This window comes from Phyllostomus hastatus, unplaced genomic scaffold, assembly GCF_019186645.2.
Source record: "Phyllostomus hastatus isolate PE091 unplaced genomic scaffold, TTU_PhHast_1.1 phas_contig_1, whole genome shotgun sequence".
NCBI lineage: Eukaryota > Metazoa > Chordata > Mammalia > Chiroptera > Phyllostomidae > Phyllostomus > Phyllostomus hastatus.
In genome coordinates, this window is record NW_025333498.1 from 14,496,678 (window position 1) to 14,520,544 (window position 23,867).

Consider the following 23,867-nt stretch of genomic DNA (forward strand, 5'->3'; position numbering starts at 1 on the left):
GTATCCTGTAGTACTTTCCATACCCACTTTTGCTTTTAACCCTCCAACATACACAATTCTTTCCTATCTGAAGGCTACTTGTCAGGCCTGTTTCAGCTTTCAATTTCAGAACTGGGAAAACTTAAAAGACCATAAAAACTTGAATCATTTGTGGAGACACTGGCATAATTAATGTTGTCACCTTTTAAAACGTATATATGTATGCTTCAGGACGGAATAAAGTACCCATGATTACCAAAAAATATTTCCAGAGATCATGGATCAGGAACTAAGTTGAGCGTTTTGGTCCAATTTTACATATAACCAACAGACTCAATGAGGGTGGGTATTATGTCCATTTACACACAAAAAGTTAGAAACATTTTAAATCTGAACAGAATTTAGGGCAGGGAAATTTGATTGGGTTATTTTCAGTAACATCAGTGAAATTCAACATTCTCCACATGGGCAGCAAATCACACCTGTATACACAGTACTTGTGACTATCATCAAATCACATTGGATTACTATTGCCAAGCATCTCAAAATACCATTTATGTATCACTTTAAATTAGACTCACCACTAGTCCCCTTTCATGTTTTAAGGTACACCTTACTAAATCAAACTATTTTTGTATGTTCAAATCTATATTTAATGCATATGAAACCAGCATTTTAAGGGGTCAGTCAGCTGACATCACCAAACTGCCAAAGAACAGTGTGGCATAGAAAAAAAACTTGCTCAAGCTCACACAACTGAAGTTCTGCTTTAAATTTTTCACGGATAGGCAAAACCTAATTGCATTTCCCCCAGTACCTATTAAAGATGTAAAAAGTAACAGATTAAACCCATATAGGCCACCCAACACAAGATCATGAATTTGGAACATTTGATTTTTTTGTGGTGTATTGCAATGTAACATGTGCAGAAACCAAACAGGTTGGACACCCCTGTAAAGGATTGTATTCAACATTTGACAGACTGCATGGACTAATTTTGTAAATTCCCTTGCAATCTTCAGATATGGCTAACATTTGTAAAATACTTCCCATCCCTGGTAAGGCCTTTAACTACTCTTTGTAATGACTCCAGTGAAATCAAACCCAGTGAAATCAAACCATCTTTAAGTATTTTAAAGCTGTCAATACCCTTACACATATAATCACTTTCCAGGATGGATGAATTGAGCAAAAAAAACAAAAACAAAAACAAAAAAAAACACACCTCAACAGTGTGGTGGTTTCAAGGGGAGGCGTGCATGGATATTGAAGAGGATATATGGGGGATAAATGGTAATGGGAAAACACAATAAAACTGCTACGTATCTGTTACTTACCAATAAATTTTAGAAGTCAAATATAGGCCAATCCCTATTTCCTTACTAGTTTTCAGTACTGTCCCCATTTAGCTTGAATCTCAACACACCTTTGCCATTTTACCTGTTATTTGAAAATGTGATAGGCAATTAAGTATTACCTTACTCCCCTAACCCTTGGCACTTTCAATTCTACATCATGTCAACCTCATATACTACCAGGACCCCACTTTTGCAAGTTAACACTAATCCTCAAAAACCTGGTCTGTGATGAGTACATGTAGATTTCTAATTTATCTTGTCCAAACATTTTAGTTTCATGTAACAATATATTTTAATTTGAAAAACTTATTTTGCTGGAAATCAAATCCTGAGTTTTGGACTTCAGGTATTAAACTGGAATTATAAGGTACAGCTGCATATGAAATACCTGCCTACAGACATTTTAATACTTCATCATGTGTTGCAATCCTGTTAACATTGTCTCCACATGGCTGCAGTTCAAACTGTTTCACTTACCATGATCGTAACAGCCCTTAATGCTGAGAATCCATATACTTGCATTTTTCTCATTTATCAAAACCCCAACTCACAAACTTACCAAATTTTAATTGTCATTATCTTTAAATTGCAGTATGTTGCCCAACCCACCCTTAGAGCACAAAAATTCACTGCCATAAAAAAAAAAACACCCAGTACTTCCAACATCTGGATGGAATCCCCTTTCATCCCTCTCCCAAATTGTTTTTCTACCTGGCTCAAATGTCTTTTTAAATTTTTTTGACATCGCAGTTATCCTTAACTACATGTTTCCCACCAGCATCTCATACATTCTTTTAAAAGGCTTAAATCCTTAATTGGCAGTAAGCTTTAAAGGTACTTTTCCATGCTGATTTCCTAGGTCAATGTTTTCTACTGAACAGAATCCACTTTTAAAATTGACATGTAAAGGCTAATTCCTTCCATTTCCTATTATTTTATTACTCACTAGTAAACTATGTCATATTCACCTATAGCATTTAAGTCAAATGAACAATGTGAAGGGACAAAACAACACACACATTTCTAAAAATATTTTAATGAAAAAGTTATCTTTCTGTAAACATTTCAGTATCCTACAAACGAAACATTTGAATCCATTACAGACCACCTCTTACGTCTTTAAAATCAGAAAACATTGAAATTTAAAACTGTGAATACTTATATATAGCTAACAATTCTTACATTACCCCTGTACATTAGCATGCTTATTTCCCTATTTCATGACATCAAGTTGTGACTTCTATAGCTGAACTCCTAAAACCAAGGTTATCTCAATTATTTTAGTTCCTTAACGGTTTCGATTACCAAAGTTTCTTCTTTAGGACAGGTGGAAATGCTTTTTTAAAAAAGTATAGTGTAGAAGGCAGTAACCTCTGAGTTGCTTTGACAAAACAAGTTTGCCTGGACCATTTCCCTTATGAATTTCCTTATTTTGTTTACCGGTACCATGACTAAAAAGCATCATATTTTTTCATAAATGACAGTGTAACTGCGTTTAAATCAAATCACTTTATTTCGTAAAGAAATGAGATGGACTGAAAATAACAATGCCTTTAAAAATGTTTCCTTAGGAAATTTGCTCCACTAAAACTGTTATAAAGAAAATTTGTTAATTACCCTGTTCAACACTTCCAATTCTACAGTGATGTGTGGAAAGTCAGTCCCCATTTAGATAAACAGACACAACCAGTCACTCTGTGAGAATAAACTCTGGCAAACTCACTATTTAAGAATCTTAGTTATAATTCAGAAACTAGTTTTGAACACCCCTCAATTGTTTTTGTTTTTTGAAGTGAATTAATAGCAGATCTCAATTTTTGACAAGCCTTTTTTTGGGCAGCAATAACCCTTATGAAATCAGAATCTAATTTGAAGAGTGAGTTTAATTGTTCTTTGGAAAGTTGTCTTTTAAAAAGGAGTGTTAGTGTAATTAGGCCCTCAGTGCTCCTGCCGATCAGGTTAAATGACATTAAAAAAACCCCAAAAAACAAAACACACACACACACACAAATATCCTTTAGTCCAAATAACTCCCTGATTTGATATTCAAGATAACTTATATATGAAATCACTTGATGGAGACTATTTTGGTACTTTTATCATCTGGGAATTTAAAAGTTCACTCCAAGGTGTTTTTCCTAAAACAAGGATTGGCAGCTTTGTGTTTGTTATAATTAAGTCATGCTTACTACAAAAACCCCTGAAAAACCTAAGGTTATTCTCTTCCTTTCTCATCAAAAACTGCCTTTACCCTAAAGACACCAATGATGGATTCTGTACATGGGGCCACATCTCACTCAACATGAACACTCATGGTTATTACAGGGAAAAATTTTAAAAACTGTTTTAAAACATTTAGGATGTGGTTCCAAAATGAAGTCTGAGCTGAACAGCTTTGCTAATGAACCTAACAGTTTTAAGTGTATAATGGAAATTTGTAGGGAAACAAATGGTGTCATCAGGTTTTACTGTGAGCTACAAACCTTACCCAGCCAGAAACCTTCGTATTTAAGATGGTAGGAAAGACATTCCTCATTTAGGCAAGTAGGGTTCTCATTCAACCTGCAAATCAAAAAGATTACTCTTACCTTGCTTTACAAAAAAGTACTCTTTAATTAGTGAAAAAATTCAAATTCAAGCCTTACCTAATGCTTATTGCCCTTCCTTGCAGGTCTAAATGCTAGACCTACTGACTGTGGCAACTATCTCTCATTGATGTTCCAAAAGGCGAAGAGCTCCTTCCTGCTAGACTTTCTTCGATATTTCAGTTGTAATAAGCAGATTTAACTAGCTTTTGGAAAGTCGCTCACTATCACCATAGTATCTTATGCCTTCACTTCTCTGTAGTTGAAGCTCTTGCTGCTGCCTTGTCATTCTTTATTTATGCTGACTTGTCCATACTCAAAGGCTGCTGAAGTCCTGTCTTAGTGATTCTCCTTTGATCCACACCGTGCTTAAAAAGCACATCTTAGGTCCTTTAAAGCTGGTTAAATCGCTCTCCTCATGGCTTACTTTTCCACACCGTTCACAAGAACTAAGCTAATACAACTTATAAACAGGTCACATACACAATTTCACCTGCTTATAGGTTGCAAACATCAACTTACTGAAAATATTTTCACTATTAAACTAATTCCAGAACACAGAAAGTTCGTTAATGGTACAATTGACTTCATATGCCATTCAAGGATACTGTCAAGGTTGTGTCAAACAATTCCACAAACACAGAAATAAGAAATGTTAACCTCCCCCATTCCTTCAACCTGTATTGTATGAATAAAAGAACTTGAGACAATTTAGCTCAATTTTAATAAAATCTTTCCCAAGCATTATTCTGACCAGGTACCCAGGTTTAAGTTATAAACATTGACAGTGTCCATTTATATAATAACCACACTTGCAGTTGTGAAAGACTTAACCATTTTCTATTATTTGCCTATTTTCTATGCTGCTTATTCACATTCGTCCATTAACAAATGGCATGTTGTCTGTTACATTTATTGGTTTGTGAGTGTTTTCTGGAAAACTGTAGTATCTGTGAAGACCGATTTCCATGCTGGCATTGCATGCATCCAAATATTAATGCACAGAGGCACAGAATTAGAGCAACAAGAGAGCATATGCAAACACTAGCACGCCCCATTCCCCTTTTTATTGCTTCTTTTGCTTGGTACTTCTTAAAACAAAAATAAGAACCTTGAATTCAATGTTCAACTGCCAAAGAAATAACAACAGCAGGGCACATACTGAGGGCTTGAATGAAATTTTAAGCACTAGGCTGGCGCGAAACAGTAGACATTGATGTTTATATATATATGTACGACCTTATTATCTAAAGATCTTCTCTCCCACGGTCTTCCAAACAAATTACCTTATATCAACATGGTTTAGGTTCAAGCATACACAAAGAGTAACTGTGTTCTTTGGGATTTTGAAAAGAATTCAAGACAATCCATATTTAAATTCAGGCCTTTGGAAATTTGAAAGTTTACACTAAAGCAACTGTGGTTACACTTCTGCATTAAGTCACGTGTGTCAGTTTTATCTAGACTGCCCTTTGTTCCATCCAGTAAAATGTAGAGGGTACAAACAGGAAAGCATGCCAGCCAGTTAAGGGTTCAACAATGCGTGATTTTTATTCTCTTGCTTTGAGAGTTTGTATCAAAAAAATATATATTAAACCAAGGAAAATAACTGAAGATTCATGGGCCTCTTGTGCTTTAAAAAGGAAAAAAGGTAGCCACCAATTTGCTCAAATACAGCCGGCTTAGTGGTCCTGTATTTTGAGAAGTTTTTAAGAATGACTTTTAATGGAAGAAAGGAAAAACATCCACTACCTCTTTGCAAAATTAAAACAGAGGGCAGTAGACATTCTTTACACCCAAACAAAACTATGGCAGCAGTTCACATGTGACCAAGGTGAATGTAGAATGGAGATGTTCTAAACACAGCTAGGACTCTCAGCAAAGCTAACACACTAAAGTCATGATTACATTTTTGGGGGGAAAAAATGCACAAAACCAAATAGGAATTTTGAGATTTTTTCATTTGAAGGTAAACCTTAATGCTATTAAAGTCACAAATATGCTAATTTAAATACCCAATTCTATTTATCTAAAACACACAATGCAAACATACAAATATCTATTCTCTCCACATGTCAGAGCCCATTCATTTCATGGTTTGGAAATGGGGAGAATAGATTCCCCTTAAACTGCAAGTCAGCAGGTGTTTCTTTACAGTTAACTTTAGCAAAATTCATACAAAATAGTGATTAACAATGGTCTTCTTTACTTGTTAACTCACAAGGAAACACCTTCAAAACTGCATTTTGTTAAAGTTTCTGTACTAAAATGTAGAAAAACTGAACTACACAAATATTGAAAAGTTAAAAATTCCTTAATTTTTTATTCCTGGTACCACTACCACAATTTACAGGGCAATATACCTGATGTAATGAAAAGAAAAAGAAAAAGACAAAGCTACAACAGATAAAAGACCTCAGGAATGTACATCTAATTGACACTACATTGCATTAATCAATAGCTGCACTTTTTGCAAACTGTGGCTATGACAGTCCTGAACAAGAAGGGTTTCCTGTTTAAGCTGCAGTAACTTTTCTGACTATGGATCATCGCTCCTTCTGTGGCAGATTTTTACAGTTCCTCTAACGCATTTGGGACGACTGTCTCAAAGTAACCTGCAGCTTTCCTGACAACTCCTCGCTCTCTCTCCTGCTAAGAACTGTAGCCTGTTGAATAATACAGGATAAAAAAATTATTACACTCAGTGAACAGTTTCACATGTTTTTATCATCATAATAAAAACTTAAAAGATACCTACCCTTTTCTGTTGAGTTTTTAGAACCTTCTGCTACCATATCCACCACTTCCACCACCAGATCCATAACCACCTGGAAATATACATGTAGAGAATTTTAAAAGAAATATATATGACCTTATAAATTTAAAAGAGTTACAAAGAATTTTGATGGAAAAAAAATTACTTACCACCATAGGGGCTGCCCGAGCTTCTTCCACCAAAACTGCCTCCCCCCTTCATGGGTCCATAATTTGACTGCTGTTGTCCGCTATAATTTCCAAAATCATTATAGTTCCCACCACCACCACCACCACCGTAGTTACCTGAAATTACAAAGTTTTTAAATTGTGGTTGACTAATACAATTATTTCCCTCTTCTACTATATGTACATCATCTTAACAATCATGGCAGCATCCTCTACAACACATGCAAACCTTTGAAAAGAGACTTTACAGAGCTACCAAACTCCTCACCAGAGGCCCTCTAGTAAAACTCACACATTGGTAAGAAAAGAAAGAGTGGAGGTGGTCCCAAGAGCATTTATCTAGACAACTGTCAAATTTTGCTTGATTCTACACTCTACTACACATTCTCTCCTTCATACCACTAATGGCATCAAAATTGTCAGTTTCATTCACTTTAATTCTGATGCAATATAACTTTTAAATCAGTGACAGAAGGTATTCTAAGTTAACAGTTAATACAGTCCAAAACTCAGTACATTCGTAACAAAACTCTTAAACGAGTATCAGAGTAATGATGCAGTCTTCCTTATAATCTGTACGACACATTCAGATTCAAAGTACTCTCATCAATTAGACCCCAGATGACATCCTATTCATTTTAACAATTTTCTGCTCCCATCTGCCCAGTTTAGAGGTGCCCAGAGCTAGGTAAAATTCTGGCAATAAATACATTACCAATAAACGTTCATTCCAAGTACAAAATGAATAGTTTAATACACTGTATCAGTTTACTAAATAACAAGCACATTAAGAAAATTCAGTTTAATTATCTATGGACTGAGCTTCCTCTAATTTTACACAACACAAAATTCGACCAAATGCTACATTTTAACACTTTTAAACATCTGTAATATAACTATATAAACAATTAACATTTAAAACAAGTGAAAACTTACCACCAAAATTTCCCCCTTCATTGTAACCGTCATAACCACCACCACCATATCCACCACCTTGGTTTCCATATCCCGGTCCACCACCACCATAGCCTCCTCTACTACTGTAACCAGGTCCACTGCCATAGTTGCCACCTAAAAGAGAGAGAGAGAGGGAGAGGGAGAGAGAGAAGAAAAAAAGGTCATATACACAAATGTATAGAAAGTAAAGTTATTAAACTACATAGTTTATATTACATTTAAGCCACTGGAAAGCAAGCCCATAAACTGATTTAGCACTTAAAGCCTGATAACAGAACCAAGAATCTGGGCTAGTTAAGAATTTAAAATAAATGCTGAAATATATTTTGATATTAAATTTTTTCAATTCATTAAGGAAAGTAAACAGTCTCCTGAGATATAACAGCAGCTTGATTAACTAGTATAATAAACTTAATCAGCCAAAAATAATTAGCTAATATTAAATCTTTAAAGGAAAAAAGTCATCGCCTATATTAGTTCAGAAGCATACTTTAACCATTAAGCAATTCAAGTTCTGACTGAAATTAGAAAAATTAAAATACTTAATTTTCAATAGAGCACAGAAAACAAAGTCAAAATATCAGTTTTTTAAAAAACTTACCATCACCTCCAAATCCATTATATCCACCATCACCTCCTCCATAACTACCTCTGCTGCCACCTCCACCATAGCCTCCTGAGGAAAATCAAGGTATGAGTTACAAGTATAACTGAATGTTACACTAAATTACAATAAATTTTAGGCAGACACATACTCAGATCTAAGATAACCACCCTACCTCTTCCACCAAAGTTTCCACCACGGCCAAAGTTACCTCCACCACCTCCAAAGTTTCCTCCACGACCCATAAAGTTTCCAGATCCACCTCCACGGCCTTTAACACAGGTAAGAAAAATCTTTAAGAATCTTATAAACACAACTCACGTTTACTGTTTAAGTACATATGGTACTACTCACCTCTTTGTGATCCAGCAGACTGCATTTCTTGTTTAGAAAGGGCCTTTTTCACTTCACAATTATGCCCATTAATAGTGTGGTATTTCTGAACTAAATTTTTTTGAATCAAACAAACAAAAGTTATTTGATGTTTGAAAAAGCAAATATAAACGATATCCTTCAGCACTATATAACATTAAAATAGTATCAAGAAAGTAGTGAATTCTGAGTGTGGATGAGGGAATGCTCTGGGATGTTAATGTTTATTTTTGATCTGGATGCTGGCTACACAAAAGTGTACTCACTTCACAAAAATGGAACCCTATACTTTATATGCCATTATGCATATAATGCAATATTATAGAGTAGAAAAAGCCCATTTAGAGTAGAAAAGGCCACTTCTACTTTCTTATTAAAATTCCTACTTACCAACAATTTTATCAACTGTATCATGATCATCAAAAGTTACAAAAGCAAATCCTCTTTTTTTCCCACTCTGCCTATCTTCCATAACTTCTATGGTTTCAATCTTGCCATACTTTTCAAAGTAGTCTCTCAAATTATACTCTTCTGTATCTTCTTTAATACCACCAACAAAAATTTTCTTCACTGTTAGATGGGCACCAGGCTTTACAGAATCCTGTAAGTACAAAACATGTAAGAAACAAACACCCAAAACAATTTTTTACAACATTGTAACATGTTATACAACATGGAATTAAAATACCTCTCTAGAAACAGCTCTCTTTGGTTCCACTACACGCCCATCAACCTTGTGTGGTCGAGCACACATGGCTGCATCCACCTCCTCAACACAAGAGTAAGTGACAAAACCAAAGCCCCGGGAACGTTTTGTTTGGGGGTCTCTCATCACCTAGAAAATAAAAAATGTAAAGCATTGAAACACCCCCCCACAAGTCCTCCACCCCTTTCTAGAATCTTTGTTTCTTTAGTAACTTACCACACAATCTGTGAGAGTGCCCCATTTCTCAAAATGTTCTCTTAAACTATCGTCTGTAGTTTCAAAGCTCAAACCACCAATAAAGAGTTTTCTCAACTGCTCTGGTTCCTTTGGATCGTGGCCCTAAGAAAACAAATCAATGCATTTTAATCATTTCTTTTAGTAGGTGAATTGCTAAGATGCACAAGTGTTTACTCCACTACAAATAAACTATCAAATTCTATAGCATTAATACTTTGTTCAGTTAAAAACTGGAAGAGGATCATACAAATCTCACCAGTTTATTAAAGGAATCAAAATACCAAGAAAACCTATAGTCAGCCTTTCAAATATCGGCACCACCTTCAACTAAAATGAGGTCCAAGGGAATCCTAGAATCAAAAGCCCCTTAATTTCAAGCCACAAAAGTGCCTGAGGACAGATTTCAGATGATGCTGAGAAACTGCTTTATGAGAAACCAAAGTGCTGTAGAAGCAGTGTTTCATCCATGCCATTTCTTTTCCTGTTCACCACTTAGCTTTAAACCACAAAGCTGTGTGAGATGCAACTTAAGTCTTGAATGGAAAATTTAAAGAAAACCCACTGAGTACAAGCAAGTCAATATTAAAATAGGTAATCCTATTTAAAAAAAGGCTAATCTCCACCCCCCCCAAAACAGACAAAAAAATCCATTGTTCTTGATAGTTTCCTGTAATCAATTTTAACAGATTATGTGCAGCATAATTACCTACGTGCACTTGTATCACTTGGCAAAATTTTCACATACATTTTATAGGATCACAAAAAAGGCAAACTGCAGTTAAAATTTATGCATGAAAAAAATGACTTTTTTAGATGTGGACTGAACAGTTACACAATTTAACCAGCTTTTTAATTAAATTCCATAAGTTGCCATTTAATCCATGCATTCACATAGCGTTCATCCAAAATCTTTACATAAAGGGGCTCATATTTACATTCTAATGTCTTCCTGTGTCTTCTAAAGGTACAGATCTTAAGGCACTTACTATGAAGAAACTGTCCCCTGCTAGAAAAAAACGTTAAAAGATGAATAACCTAAAGCATTAATTCTCTTACTTTTTATCTTTTCAAGTCCTGGTTAAACGCATTTAATCGGCAACACCAAACTGACTTAACAAACAAACGAACCCAACCATACCCCACATAAAATTATCTCAAGCACATGAAAACTTCATCTGTGGCTGCAGTACTCTAAAACACACACACAAGAAAGTACAGCCAGAACCGTGGGGAAAAGAAAGATAAAATTTTCAGCCCTGACCAGGAAACTCAGAGCACACCTCCCGATATACCAAGGTTGCAGGTTCAATCACCTGTCAGGGAACATACTACAATCAACCAACGAAAGCAGCAGTAAGTAGAACAAATTGATGTTTCTCTCCCTCAAATCAATAAACAAAATTCAACCTTTACTAGGTACCTCAGTAAGAGCATTTTCCCTATATGCCAACCCACGATTGTGGGCTCCATCGCTGGACAGAACGCACATTAAGACTCAACCAGTGAATGCATAAATAAATGGAACAAATCGAGCTCTCCTTCCTCTAAAACCCGTAAAAAAAAATTTTTCCCAAGCTCCCATTTTACCATGGGGCAAAGACATGTATAATTTTAAGCACTTTAACAAGAACAGATCAGTAAGTATTACAAAGCCGGAAACTTTTTAAAAATTGTATTTCAAATGAATGCTGACAGTTAAAATCTCGTCGTCTTAAGTCTGTAAGGCCTATGCAAGCGCGAACATAACTGCAGGAAAAGCACCGCGCCCTAAGATTCCAAACCATTTGCGGCATTTTCTGCCAGGCCGCCTCCTCCTCCTTCCTTCCAATCCCGCGCTCTTTCCCAGCGGCAGAGCTAGGCGGCGGCCATTGCGGGCCAATGCGCCATTTCGTAACGCGGCAGCGGATCAATGTCAATGTGGCCGCCGCCCGCCTGCTCGCTCTCCCGGATGTGCCTGCTCGTCCCCTCCCCTCCCCCACCACCTCCTCTCAACCGCTCCCGCCCAGGCCCGCCATGCCTCCTTGGGCCTCAAATACGAGGCTGCGCGGCGGGTGTACCGGCTCCCCTCCCTGCTTCTCCCCAGCCACGCCGCACCTCCGAAGGACCCCCTGTGCAGCCAAAAGAGAAAACGAGGCGGGTGAGAGACCCCGAGGAGGCCTCAGAGGCGCGTTCCCCTCCCCCTCCCACCACCCGCCTCAACGCAGAGCGCGGGACCGCCGACCAGTCCACCCGGCCTCCCCGCTCCCACCAAACCAGGCTCCCTACGCCGGCCACTACCCATCAACCCCCCCTCTCTCCCCCTAATACCTCCTCCCCCCGGCGGCGGCGGCGACGGCCGGAGTCGGGCTGGGGGCGACCGGGCGGCGGTTTTACCTCCATTTTGAGACCGGACTCGCCTCTTCCAACTCGAGTTCAATATGGGACCGAGAGGAAGAGGCGGAGCCAGACGTCACGTGACGCGCTTTCCGCGCGCCGCCGACCTGGTAGAGGAGGGGCGAGTTACGGGAGGGGCGTGGCCAAATGGGCGCGAAGAGGGACTGGATGAGCGGGTTGGCGGGCGGAGCGTGGGGGCGTGGCAGGCCGCGGGAGCGCGCGCTTCACCAACATCCAGTGCGGCGGCGCCGCCCTTGCCGTGGTTCGCGCCCTGGCGGCTTTAGGGACGTCAGCTTAAGTTCAGCCAATGGCGTGCGCACACGTCGAGAGAACTCCGCGTGACCGCGCGTCACCGGGAAAAAGGCCTTTCCTTTTCTCCTCGCGCTTCATTCCCCTCCCCCACGTAGCCTTCGCGGTCTAAGTATCCGAATTCATTGCAACAAGAGTGCCTGTTCAACACTTCAGTTTTATCCTGGACTCTAAGGTTGCTAGAAACACTTAGGGGCCCCTCGGCTTCTCCCTTGTTTTCAAAAATGCCGGGAACCAGTTCTGAGACTGCGGCGCCCACTCAGAGGGTCCGTACTAAAAAATCCCTTTGATACCCCTGTATATGAATCGTGGGCTCGTTGGAAAGGCCTCAAAACGCGGCTGACATGCTGAAATTTTACCCTTAAGGAGCTGAGGCAGGACTGGTCGAGGTCAGTTCATTAGGTACTCACTGATCTCAAATCTGTTGGCACTAGTTTTTTAACATTTTCTAGATACTGTGAAAAGAGCTGAAGCAACTTTTTTGGGGGCTTGAAATTTAGGGAATTGAATGATACACAAGACTTTAAAAGTAGGGTTGCCAGGTATGCTACCTATTGGCTAGTGATCTTTACCTTAATGGTTCTAATTGTGTTGTGAAGAGGAATAGATGAGATCAATTAGAGACTTAAAAACTAGAGATGTGATCCTTTATCCGCCTAAGTGATTTTAAATCATTTGTCCTTACTGAACTTCAGTTTTGTTTTTTAATGAAAATGGGGATAAGAGTGGGTAATCTTCAACACCTAAAACAGCCGTCAATCATTGGATCCAAGTCTAAACAAAGATGCTGATAAAAAGTTACAACAATTGACGAGTCTCCCTCCCCTGCTAAGAAATGCTTTGTATTTTAAGGTAAGCAGTCCATAGAAAGCTCCTATAAAACTGATCAGGTCTTCCCTTGCAAAGATTAGAAATTTAATCAATTACTTGTAAATTGTTTTTAAAACAGTTTGTGTTAAATGAGGAATAGTCTGTTTGGGCCTTGGAAAAGGGGAGCACAAAACTTGTTAAGAACTTGTTAATGTTTATCTAGCACTGCTCAAGTGGAACAGGTGTTTCATTTGCCAGACATGAACAAAAAGGTACTTTGTTCCACGGCAGAAACCAGTCACCAGTCCTTAATGCAACTTGGATGAAATAACTCTCCAAACTAGCTGCCTCCTGTTGCTCTGATTCCAGTATCACAAGCAAACTGTTATGTACTCTACTATTTAAGCACTTTTGATACCCAGCAACAATACTCGAGTCTGGGGAAATTTATGCCCTTAGGGTCTCATTAGCCTATCACAGCTTGGGCCCTTGACCCGTGTGGCTCAGTGGGTTGGAACTGTTGTCCCTTAAACTGAAAGGTCTCTGGTTCGAGCCCAGGTCAAGACACATGCACGGGTTGTGGGTTTGATCCCCAGTGGGGATAGGAATGAGAGAGGTCAACCCATTGATGTTTCCTTCTGGAATGGATGGTTTCTCTCTTTCTCCCTCCTTTCCTCACTCTCTAAAAGAGATGAAGGAAAAAGGAGGGTGGTGCGCTGGCAGGCCTCAGCCTTCCAGCCGCCCCCCCCCACCCCACCCCCCGCCGCCGCCCCGGCTGGTGTGGCTCAGTGGATTGAGCACCAGCCTGATAAAATCTTTTTTAAAATGTCACACACATCAAGGCTTCATGAGTTTGATCACTATGAAGTAGTCACAGATAACTTGATTTCTGATTTAGTTCTGAGTATGTAGAAACAAGTTAAAAGGCTTCCTAAACCTTAGGAAGATGGTATTCACATCAAAGTACCCAGTGAGAAACTGCAAAGGTGATCATGAAAAACTGATCACATGGCTTCACATTATGGCATGTTGTAGGTGTTTTCTAATGAATTATTTTTAATCTATAACTTCTGTTATTATTCTTCTTTGAATTGTATTAAATTCTTATATTACTTTGAGAAATGATGGGGAATGGGATACTAAGTACTTCTATCCAGGAACATGCTATGTCAGTCTATTTATTCAGATCTTTTGTCCTTGAGTAAAATATGGATTCCTCCCTTTGGATTCATCCAAATTTATTGTTCATCCAGACTCTGTGGTTTTTAGACATTAGCTATTTTCCTGCTTTTTTCTAAGTTTATCCCCAGTTCTGTGGCCACATAGTATCTCATACAATATCCTTGCTTGAGTTCTTGACCCTGTTGAACACAAACTTGATCCTCAACTGCTGTCTATCCTTGTAGCCCTGGCTGTCTTGGAAATGTGTGTGTGAGAGAGAGAGAGGATGTGGGGTGGGGAGCAAGGGACAAGGATCTTAAGGTAGGATGGAGTGGCAGACAGATTTTATAAATAACCTGTATTAGGCCCTGTCAACTTCTTTCATGTCACAGCGCACACAGAAAACAATTTTTGTGCAGCACATGAAGTTACATAAATGAGATTTGGAGGCATCTAAATGATGGTTAAAAACAGTTCATAACTTTCTTTAAATTAGATAATTATGCTAAAATAAAATTCAATGCATTTTAAAATAAAATAGAATGTATTAGAGAAGATATTAAAATTACATTTGAATAAAACTTTCAAATAAAATTTTTCCACATTTTTTAATGATTATCTTGAACTTGTTCCTATGAATGAATATATTTTCATATTAGGTTTTATAGTTTGAATGGCTTTATGCAGTTTCCGATCTCAACTTTTTAATGATAAACTCATATTCTGAATAGTAATGATCAGTGAGGGACTGATCACATATGTAGGTAATAAAATATTTAAAACCATATTGTTTTAATTCAATGATTAAATGATTTTGAATACCATCTTTCAAAATTTACAATTGTAGTTACATTTAAGGAATAACAACTCTTCCTTTTCCTTTATTGACAAATGTAATGTTGCAATTTCATAGGATAATGCAAATGGATACCAAACCAATAGTACATTTTTATATCAGGATTTCCACCATGAAACTGTAGCTTTGAGAACATGTATGTATTGTCAACAGTTAGTCTGAGTGCCATTAAAAGAGTGCATTGCCACAAGGGGATAGAAATAGCCACTATATGTAAAGACAAATAAGGGCATTCCCCGGAGCTGAGCCCACCAGGAACCCCACTCAGTCGAGGCTCCTCTCTTAGCCCCTGACAGATTACTCCTGGAGCTGTATGTTGTCCCCCTTGGGCACATAGAACACAAACTTGTGCATTGGCTCCATAATGTCTGGTCCATGCTGGGCCTTGCAGATACATGCCCACGTGGCAGGCATCCTCGGCCATGCACAGACAGCAGAATTTTAAGTATTGGTTGTTGTTTACAGTGGTTGGCATACACCCAGACTGCTCGGCACTGCTGCCCTGAGGAACCTTAAACAAAGCTGCTCATGGCCAGTGGTACTGGCCCAGGGGTCTCTGGCTGCCCCTGACCCCTCCTCTCACCTGCCCCAGTGCTGGAGGGATCAGTCTCTCACCCATATTCAGGACACTAGCATGCCGTAGTCCACGAGTTAAGAAGCACTGTCTGGATTATATGCTTCACCTTATGAATGAGGAAGCTATAACACAAGTCAAAGGAACTGATTTTTTCCAAGATTAATAGCAAATTATGGCAGATTCAGAACTAGAAGAAAAAGAATAGAAATTGGATGAAAATAGTTTGGACAGGAGGATAGTAATTTTTAGAAGGGAAAATTGTAATAGGCTATAAACTTTGTTATTTGCCACTATATTCAGAATATGCCAATAACTTTATTTTTCTAAAATCTTGTTTTTTAAAATGAGTATATCCTATTACATGGATTTGATCACAGTCAACAACTTAGTATATATTCTTTTATATCTCCTTCTATGCCTAATCAATATTTTAAGTATGTATGAATATGTATATATAGCCATATTGGTTTTATTTATACAAAAAAATATATGAAACTACCCAGAATGATCTGAAATTTCCTTTTTACTCCCATTTCATAAACTATTCATTCATTGAACTCTTACTATGTGCTTGGCAATGCTGGGCCCTGGAAATTATCATAGTCACTTACATTATTAAACACTTAATATGTGTCTTGTACTGTTCTGTGTTCCTTATGTCCCTGATCTCATTTAACTCCCCTAACAACCTTAGGGATAGATCCTGTTATTCTCATTTTTTAGGTGATATTAAAAGGGAAATCCTCAGGCCAATATGGTGTCTCTTTGTGCCAAAAGCCCATGATACCAACTCTAAATTTAATATTTAAGTATTTGTGGTTTCAGCCTCTCCTTGGAGTAGAATTTAAAACCAGTCTGGAATTTCCTGATCCACCCAGTGAGATAATCTGCCTGATGAGACCCTCCTGCCTCTCTTGAAGATAATCCTCGAAGATAGTCCTTGCCTGGGATAATCCACCGTTAACTTCTTAGTCCTGACCTCTTTCTGCCTCTGAAAACTTTCCATTTTATACATCTCCGAGAAGCACCCATATAGTTGCCAGAAAGCCAATCAGATTAGAATGAATTTTGTTTGAGTAAACTAGAATTTAGGGAAGTTAAATAAATTTATGGAGGTCGTATAGGTCACACAACAAAGAAACTGAATGGCATGCCATAGCTAGCTGCGTTTACATTTTAATATTCTTGAAAGTAACAACCTTTTCTTATAACATCTTTTTGTCATGCATCTGCATATTCACTACGTTTTTTCATCATGTCTGCAGAAACTGCTACAGTGCCTGGATTGCAGTAGGCAATTTGTGTATTTGTTGTTGAATAAATGAGTGAATGAATGATGAATGAAATGTTTGGAGTTCCCTGCAGTGCCCTCCATGTTCTACTGTGTAGTAAGTATGTGGGCCTAGTGTAAAATGAAAATTCAGGGCCCTTGTTCAAAGAATTTCAAGACACTGACATCAGAGCATTAAGCCACGCCAGGACGCTGCTGAGCGCAGCACCCTGTGTGACTGCGAAGGCTGTATGCCCACGAAGCTGGCCCTGGGGCCTAGAGTAGCGCTCTGCTTAGAGCGGGCTTTCGGTCTCTTTTGAGAAATGTATTCATTTGTCATTGTATGGTTTATCTCCACTTCCTCATCAGTCGCCCATTTCTTAAGTTCAAAATTTAGTTTCTGCTCCAGGCTATGGAAATTTTTTCTCCAAAGTCACAAATGATTATCTAACTCAAGTTTATTTTGCTATTCTCTTAATCCTCCTGTCTCAGTCAGTTTGTGCTGCTTTAACAAAATACTACGGCCTGGGTGAACATCTATTCCTCACAGGTCTGCAGATGGGGAAGTCTACCAGGGTGCCAGCATGGTTGGTTGGTTTCTGGTGAGAGTCCTCTTCCTGGTTTACTTGCTGTGTGCTCACGTGACAGAGAGAGCACTAGCTAGCTCTTGTGCTTCCTCTTTACAAATCCCATCATGGGGGCTCTCCCTTCCTGAATTTACTACCTCCTTAGAGGCTTCATCTGCAGATACTATCACATTGGGGATTACAGTTTCAACGTGCACATTTTGGGGAGACACAAAAATGCAGTTCATAACAGCTTCCTAACCCAGGGATTGACATTACTGCCCACCCCTCCACTTTGGTTATCAATCCTCCCTAGTCTTTACTAAGGACAATTGACTCTCCCCTTCAGTGTTATCTCTGCTTCCTTCTGGATCCTTCTCTCTTTCATTTCTTCTGTCCTCTGTTTCCTTACATAAGGCTTTGTAACATTGAGGTTTTGAACTTTCTGAAGGAACTTTGCGAAATGCACCCATTGCTCATTGCTCCCTGGAGTGACTAATCTCCCGGGAAAGAAGGTATGAGTGAACTACATGCCTTAGAACCCACAGGGAACATTTGTATCTGGGAGGCTGAGGCAGTGATCCGGTCTGATTAGTGTATTGGGACAATGGAAAATCCCACATCCTTCTTCACACACCCATGCACCCATACACCAAATGGGCGGGTGATTTAGAAGGTGAGGAGGTAATCTGGTACTGGAAGTATTGATGAGTCACATACAATGGCTGCTATTTCTCAGAAAGGTCCCAGCCTGGATGTTTGAAAAGGCTAAAATCTTTGCATTCAGTCTTGACTTCCCTATATTTCCCACATCTTTTGAAAGTGAATGTCTCTGTTTTTGCCAGTCTAGCATCTAGTTCCCTTCTGGTAATAGCACTCTGATTTTTCTTATGCAACCACCCATTTTTTATTCTGATACCATATGTTTCAGGGGGACCTCATCTAGCCACTGCCCACAGGGGCAGCATTTCTTAGGTCTGGCTAATTAGAACATTGTATCTCTATAACTACAGCACATGGTTCAAGATTGGGTAAGAGACTTATTATTTACTGATTCATTTATTTACCCAACAAATACATATTGCTGTAGGGATTCAGAACAAGTCACCTTCAAGGTGTGCCTCTGTGGTATGTGGATTACTTGGCGCTAAAGGCAATAGAGACCCAATGGGCAAGAGAAACTTCTGCACCCCACTTCACTACCTAGAAGAAATTACATTAGAAGTCTTGCCTGTAAGAGATATCAGAGATAACTTTTTGACCTATCCGTATGACAAGACAAACTACTAACTATTAAACATCTACTTTTCTTAATATCCTACAGTGACCTTCCTCCCTTCTGAGGACACAAAACACTTCACCTCATATACATATACACATATATATGTATATATATGTGTGTGTGTGTATATATATATATATATCTCCATCCTCTGCTGCCAGCCACCCCCATGAGAATGTCTTCCAGACAGCACTGCAGCCCTCTGAGGGCTAGGGTGTAGTGACAGTCTACAAGAATGGTCCTCTCCCCAGCTCTGTTATACTTGCACCAGGTCTTACCAAGGCTTTCATGAGCAAACACAGCTAAAAACCTCAATAAATAAAGCAAAGTAAAAATATAAAGGGAAAAATAGATGATTAAAAAACAAAATCAATGAAATCAAAAAGTTTTAGCTTTTGAGTATTTTCAAAGTGATCTTAGTTATTCCCTCCCATTTATTCTCCCAGATGAACTTTAGAATCACCTTGTCAGGTTCCAAAAACAAATTCTAAAATACTGACTATAAAATTATAAGTGTGGGGAGAATTTACCTCTTTACCACCCTGGAACAGGAAACATGGATTATGTCTCATTTAGAGACTTGAACATATTTCCACGAAGAGGCAGCAGAAAAGAAGTGTTTGAAAATGCTCGAAAAAGGGAAATTGATGGATGGCATGAGCCCATAGAGGTGGGAGCAGAAGGACTCTTGGGTGCAGAGGGAAAGACTAGCTCTAGACTGGGGAGACGGTTGTCCCACTCGAGGATGAATATGGTACCAAGTAAGGATGTAGGTAGGACCTCTGACCATCATTGCCTATTGGCCTCTGGTCTCCCTAGTGAGTAGGAAACAAAGTTCTCTCTCTGTTGAGAGGGTTAGGGGTGGTGATCATTTGAAAAGCTGATATGAAAGAAATAATAAGGACCTCCAGAAACCCAGTTTGAGGTCTGGAAACCAAACACTGGGAGGCTTCACTCTCTTTAGCTGGGTAATCTCCAGCAGGTCTCAGTAGACTGAGAGTGTGAACAAATAAGTCAGCCAGTCAGTTTGGTCCAGGATCGTGGGGCGGAATAGGAGGTCTTGGGGATCAAGGGAATTGAACTGGCCGTGGTGATGGATCATGAAGACCAGATAAAGAAGTGAAGACTATAATGGACTGGGAGGGAATTGAGCAATCAAGGGCCCAGATATTGAAAAAGAAGGGTCGAAATAACCCAACAACACAGCTAGGATCAAAGGTTGCTGTCAAGTGGGGTACCCAAGCATAAGATGTCGGAGGTGGAGGAGTCCTCCCTGATGACCAGGTCCATGGGACTGGGCAGCTGATGTGCAGGGGAGATGGTGCCTCTAGGGGGAAGAGGGTCAGGGAAAGGGGAAGCCAGAGTGGTAGGTTGGGTGTAAAACTGGGACACTGGGCATTGCTGCTGCCTGTCACTACCAAAACCAAGAAGTAGAGACAAGGATCGAATCTCTGTGGCACTTTATTCAGATGCTGGTGGCCTGAGAAGACAGGCTATGTACCCTCAGAATTGTCTTCTCATCTCATCTCAAGCCAACCTCTTTATAAGGAGAAGAAAAGGGCAGGTAAGGGGGTTGGAAAAAAGGTTAATCGAATAAGTTGCAGTCCAGCAGTGAGTTTCCTAGCACTACTTTATCTGATGATCGAGGATTCTTTATCTGTGTCATGGAGTTCCCTCCCTGGAGCACAGTGGCTCAGATACCATCTCCCCGGCTTGCAGACTCTTCTGGGGCACTGGGTTGAATTGCTTGTTGACCTCCCTTAGTCACATGGGTCATGCATTCCAGTTCCTGGAACAACAGGTATTAATCACTTTAGCCTATAAACTAAAGCTAAAACCTTTTTTTAAAACATTTTTTAAAATTTATTTTTTAGAGAGAGAAAAACATCGATTGGTTGCCTTTTGCACATCCCCAACTGGGAACCTGGCCCACAACCCAGGCATGTGCCCTGATTGGGAATTGAACTGGTGACCTTTAGATTAATGGGATGATGCCCAACCCAGTGAGCCACACTGGACATTAGATTTATCTCTGATGACAATGGGGCTTGGAATAGAAAACTGTGCTGTATGCCACATTCTCAGTTAATACAGGGAAGTGAAAAAACATCTTCATGGCTAGGGATAAAATGCACAGAGAAAGTCAGAGGAATTTTTAAGGGATTTGATGCTGGGTAGTTGAAAGAAGATGGAAGATGAGCTTTTGAGTCAGCAGAAGCAGCTCTTGATACATAGTAGCTGTGAAAATAATATTTTCTTGAAAGGGTTAAATGATATAATATGCATGAGTGTACTTACAACACAGTGCCTACTTGGCATTCTACTAAATGGAAGGGACTTGGAAAGCCTAGGGTCTTCCTTCAAAGGACGCTACAGTCCAGTAGAGTGCTAGTATTGATCTCTGATCAGTGTAATTCATATCCCACCCAGCACAAACAGTGGGTGAACTGAAATAAACTAGGCCTAGATGGGCTAGGAACTGAGAAGCCAATGGTAAACTGTCAGCTCCAGTTCTACAGAGACAGGACAAATGTCTTGAGATAGGGAAACTGAGGCAGATATTTAAAAGGCCAAACAGTTTATAGTCCAGTAAATCACAAAATCCTATATTCCCTAACCAAGGACACTTAAGAGTAAATGGTTTAGCCCCTGGCTGGGTGGCTTGGTTAGTATCCTCCCGATATACCAAGAATGTGGGTTTGATCTCCCGTCTGGGCACATGCAAGAAGCAACCAATGAATGCATGAGTAAGTGGAACAACAAGTCAACAAGTCAATGTTTTTCTCTCTCTCTCAAATTGATAAATACAATTTTTTTTAAAGAATAAATGGCTTACACTTCTCCTCCCCAACTACAGGGTAAATAGCTTAACTCACCCTACTCAGGGAGATAGATAACAGAAATCCAATTAGTGCCACTTGTGCCAGCCACACCCAAGGACAGATGAAGTCAGGGGAATAAGTTTCATTTTGGTGAATCAGCATAAAGGTGATGAATATTCTCCTGAGACCCCCCCCCAACACCTCCCCTAAAATTCCTGCCTTTAGAAAACAAACAAAAACCCTCAAGACAAAGACCCAGCTCAAGCTCTCCCTGGAGCATGCCCATCTTTCTTTACTCTCGGGGCATGCATCTTTACCTTTCCCCCCTAAACTCTAAGGGTCCCCAGGAGACTGACAACTAGGGGAGCAATGGGCAGCGGCAGGGTCCCCCGATCCCCGTTTCCAAGCCTCCCTTTTCTCTGATGTTTCAGTGAGCTAAAGGCAGCCCCACTCTGGCTACCTTCTTTCCTGTAACATTTCTAGGGAGCAAAAGCCGAGCATCACCTAGGTTCTCACCCGTTGCTTCTCCCACCCAAATCTTTTTCTTTGTTTCACTGTCCCCAGCTTCAATAAATCACCTGAACTCATGTGGTGAAATCTTTCCTGCATGAAGTCAAGAACCCACATGCTACTGACTGGCCTGAGGCAGACCTCCAGGCCAGTCCCTTTCCAGTGACACTGGGCGCAAGGGAGAGAGTGCTGAATGGGTGTGAGAACAATCTCAGTGTGAAATGGGAGCCAAATATTAGGAAGATGACGTGAGAGGAAGGAGGAGCCTAGAAGGGGAGGGGCTTAATTTTGGTAGCCGGGTTCCCCAGCTCAGGATTACTTCCTGAGGATTATTTCCAAACGCCTGGGAGTGCTCCGTGTAACAACTCGGATTTGGCATTTCTTACTATGGTATCTTGGTGACCATCACTGGACAGCCCTCGGTTTTATCTTCCTTTTCAACCTTAGGTCTCCAGCATCAACACCACCACGACCCCCATCACCCTAATTTTGATTTACTTTTACTTTAATTTTAATATCATGCATTAACCTGGCTTCTATGTGGCTAAGAAAGATCAGGTCACACACTGAATAATATGAAGTGTAAAACTGTGAATCAAATGAATTTTGCTGATGGAGGTGTTTACAGTACAGCTGGTTGCAGCTACTGTTAGGAAGAAAGTATGTAATCTGATTGAGAGAAGTAAGACTAACCTCCATATTGACTGACAGATCTCTAATTCTCTCAGGGCTACCTTCCCCTCATTTTTTTAAATTATAGGTGATTTCAATAATGCAGAAAAGTTGATAGAATTGTACAAAAAATCACCTGTATACCCATCAACTAGATTCAACCATTGATAATAATTTGCCACATATTCTTTTTTTTAAATTGATTTGAAAAAGAGAGAAAGACAGAGAGGAACAGAAACTTTGATTTGTTTTTCCACATATTTATGGATTTACTGGTTGCTTCTTGTATGTGCCCTGACCTGGGATTGAACCCACAACCTTATTGTATCCAGACAACACTCTAACCAATAGAACCACCTGGCTGGGACATCATACATTCTTTACATATCTGCTTGGAAATACATTGCAAACATCATGACACTTTCCCCTTAATACTTTAGATTGCATTAAAAAAGGAACATTTTCTTATGTTCCTTTTTATGGAACTATGGAACAGAAATATGTGATCATATTTCTGTGGTTTTTAAATTTATTAAATGTTTTATAATCAATTGCAGTAAGTTTTCTTTTTGATAGTTAAATTGTGCCAATTTGATTTTATATTCTTTTTGTCATGTTCCCATTTGTCTTAAAGAGTTTGCTTGAATTCTCTCCCAGGTATGTTTGGATTTCATTAAAACAAACTCGACAAGGAAGAATTTTAAGGAACATGCAGAAGAGATTTGGGGATAAAGAGAGGGAGAGAGTGGCTTGGAGAGAGGTAGTTCACTGAGATTGTCCCTGGAATCACCCCCTTAGGCTCATCTTGACCTGGGGAGTCTTTTCTTCCTTCATATTTGCCCCTCAGATTCACCAAAAACTCCACTGTTTTCCAGAATTTATTGGCAGCAGGAGGCCAAAATTATTGTATGAATAATT

The 23,867-nt window shown here is 39.5% G+C and overlaps 1 protein-coding gene across 4 annotated transcripts; it reads right to left on the minus strand.

The window, feature by feature from the left end:
* Positions 1 to 2,357: 2,357 nt before the first annotated feature.
* On the minus strand, positions 2,358 to 12,210 carry HNRNPA3 (heterogeneous nuclear ribonucleoprotein A3). 4 transcript variants are annotated; one of them, XM_045841166.1, is made up of 11 exons: positions 12,049 to 12,199; positions 9,721 to 9,843; positions 9,487 to 9,633; positions 9,189 to 9,399; positions 8,781 to 8,870; positions 8,602 to 8,697; positions 8,424 to 8,498; positions 7,802 to 7,936; positions 6,848 to 6,982; positions 6,681 to 6,750; positions 2,358 to 3,899 (listed from the first exon to the last, which is right to left on the minus strand). In XM_045841166.1, exons 1-10 carry the CDS (start codon positions 12,118 to 12,120, stop codon positions 6,698 to 6,700), a joined length of 1,137 nt encoding a protein of 378 aa, XP_045697122.1. In that variant the 5' UTR covers positions 12,121 to 12,199; the 3' UTR covers positions 2,358 to 3,899; positions 6,681 to 6,697. The 4 variants fall into 4 exon arrangements, with proteins under 4 accessions (XP_045697122.1, XP_045697273.1, XP_045697056.1 ...); XM_045841317.1 differs by lacking the exon at positions 2,358 to 3,899 and adding an exon at positions 5,448 to 6,588 and having other exon boundaries at positions 12,115 to 12,210; XM_045841100.1 differs by lacking the exon at positions 2,358 to 3,899 and adding an exon at positions 5,448 to 6,588.
* Between the last annotated feature and the right edge of the window lie 11,657 nt (positions 12,211 to 23,867).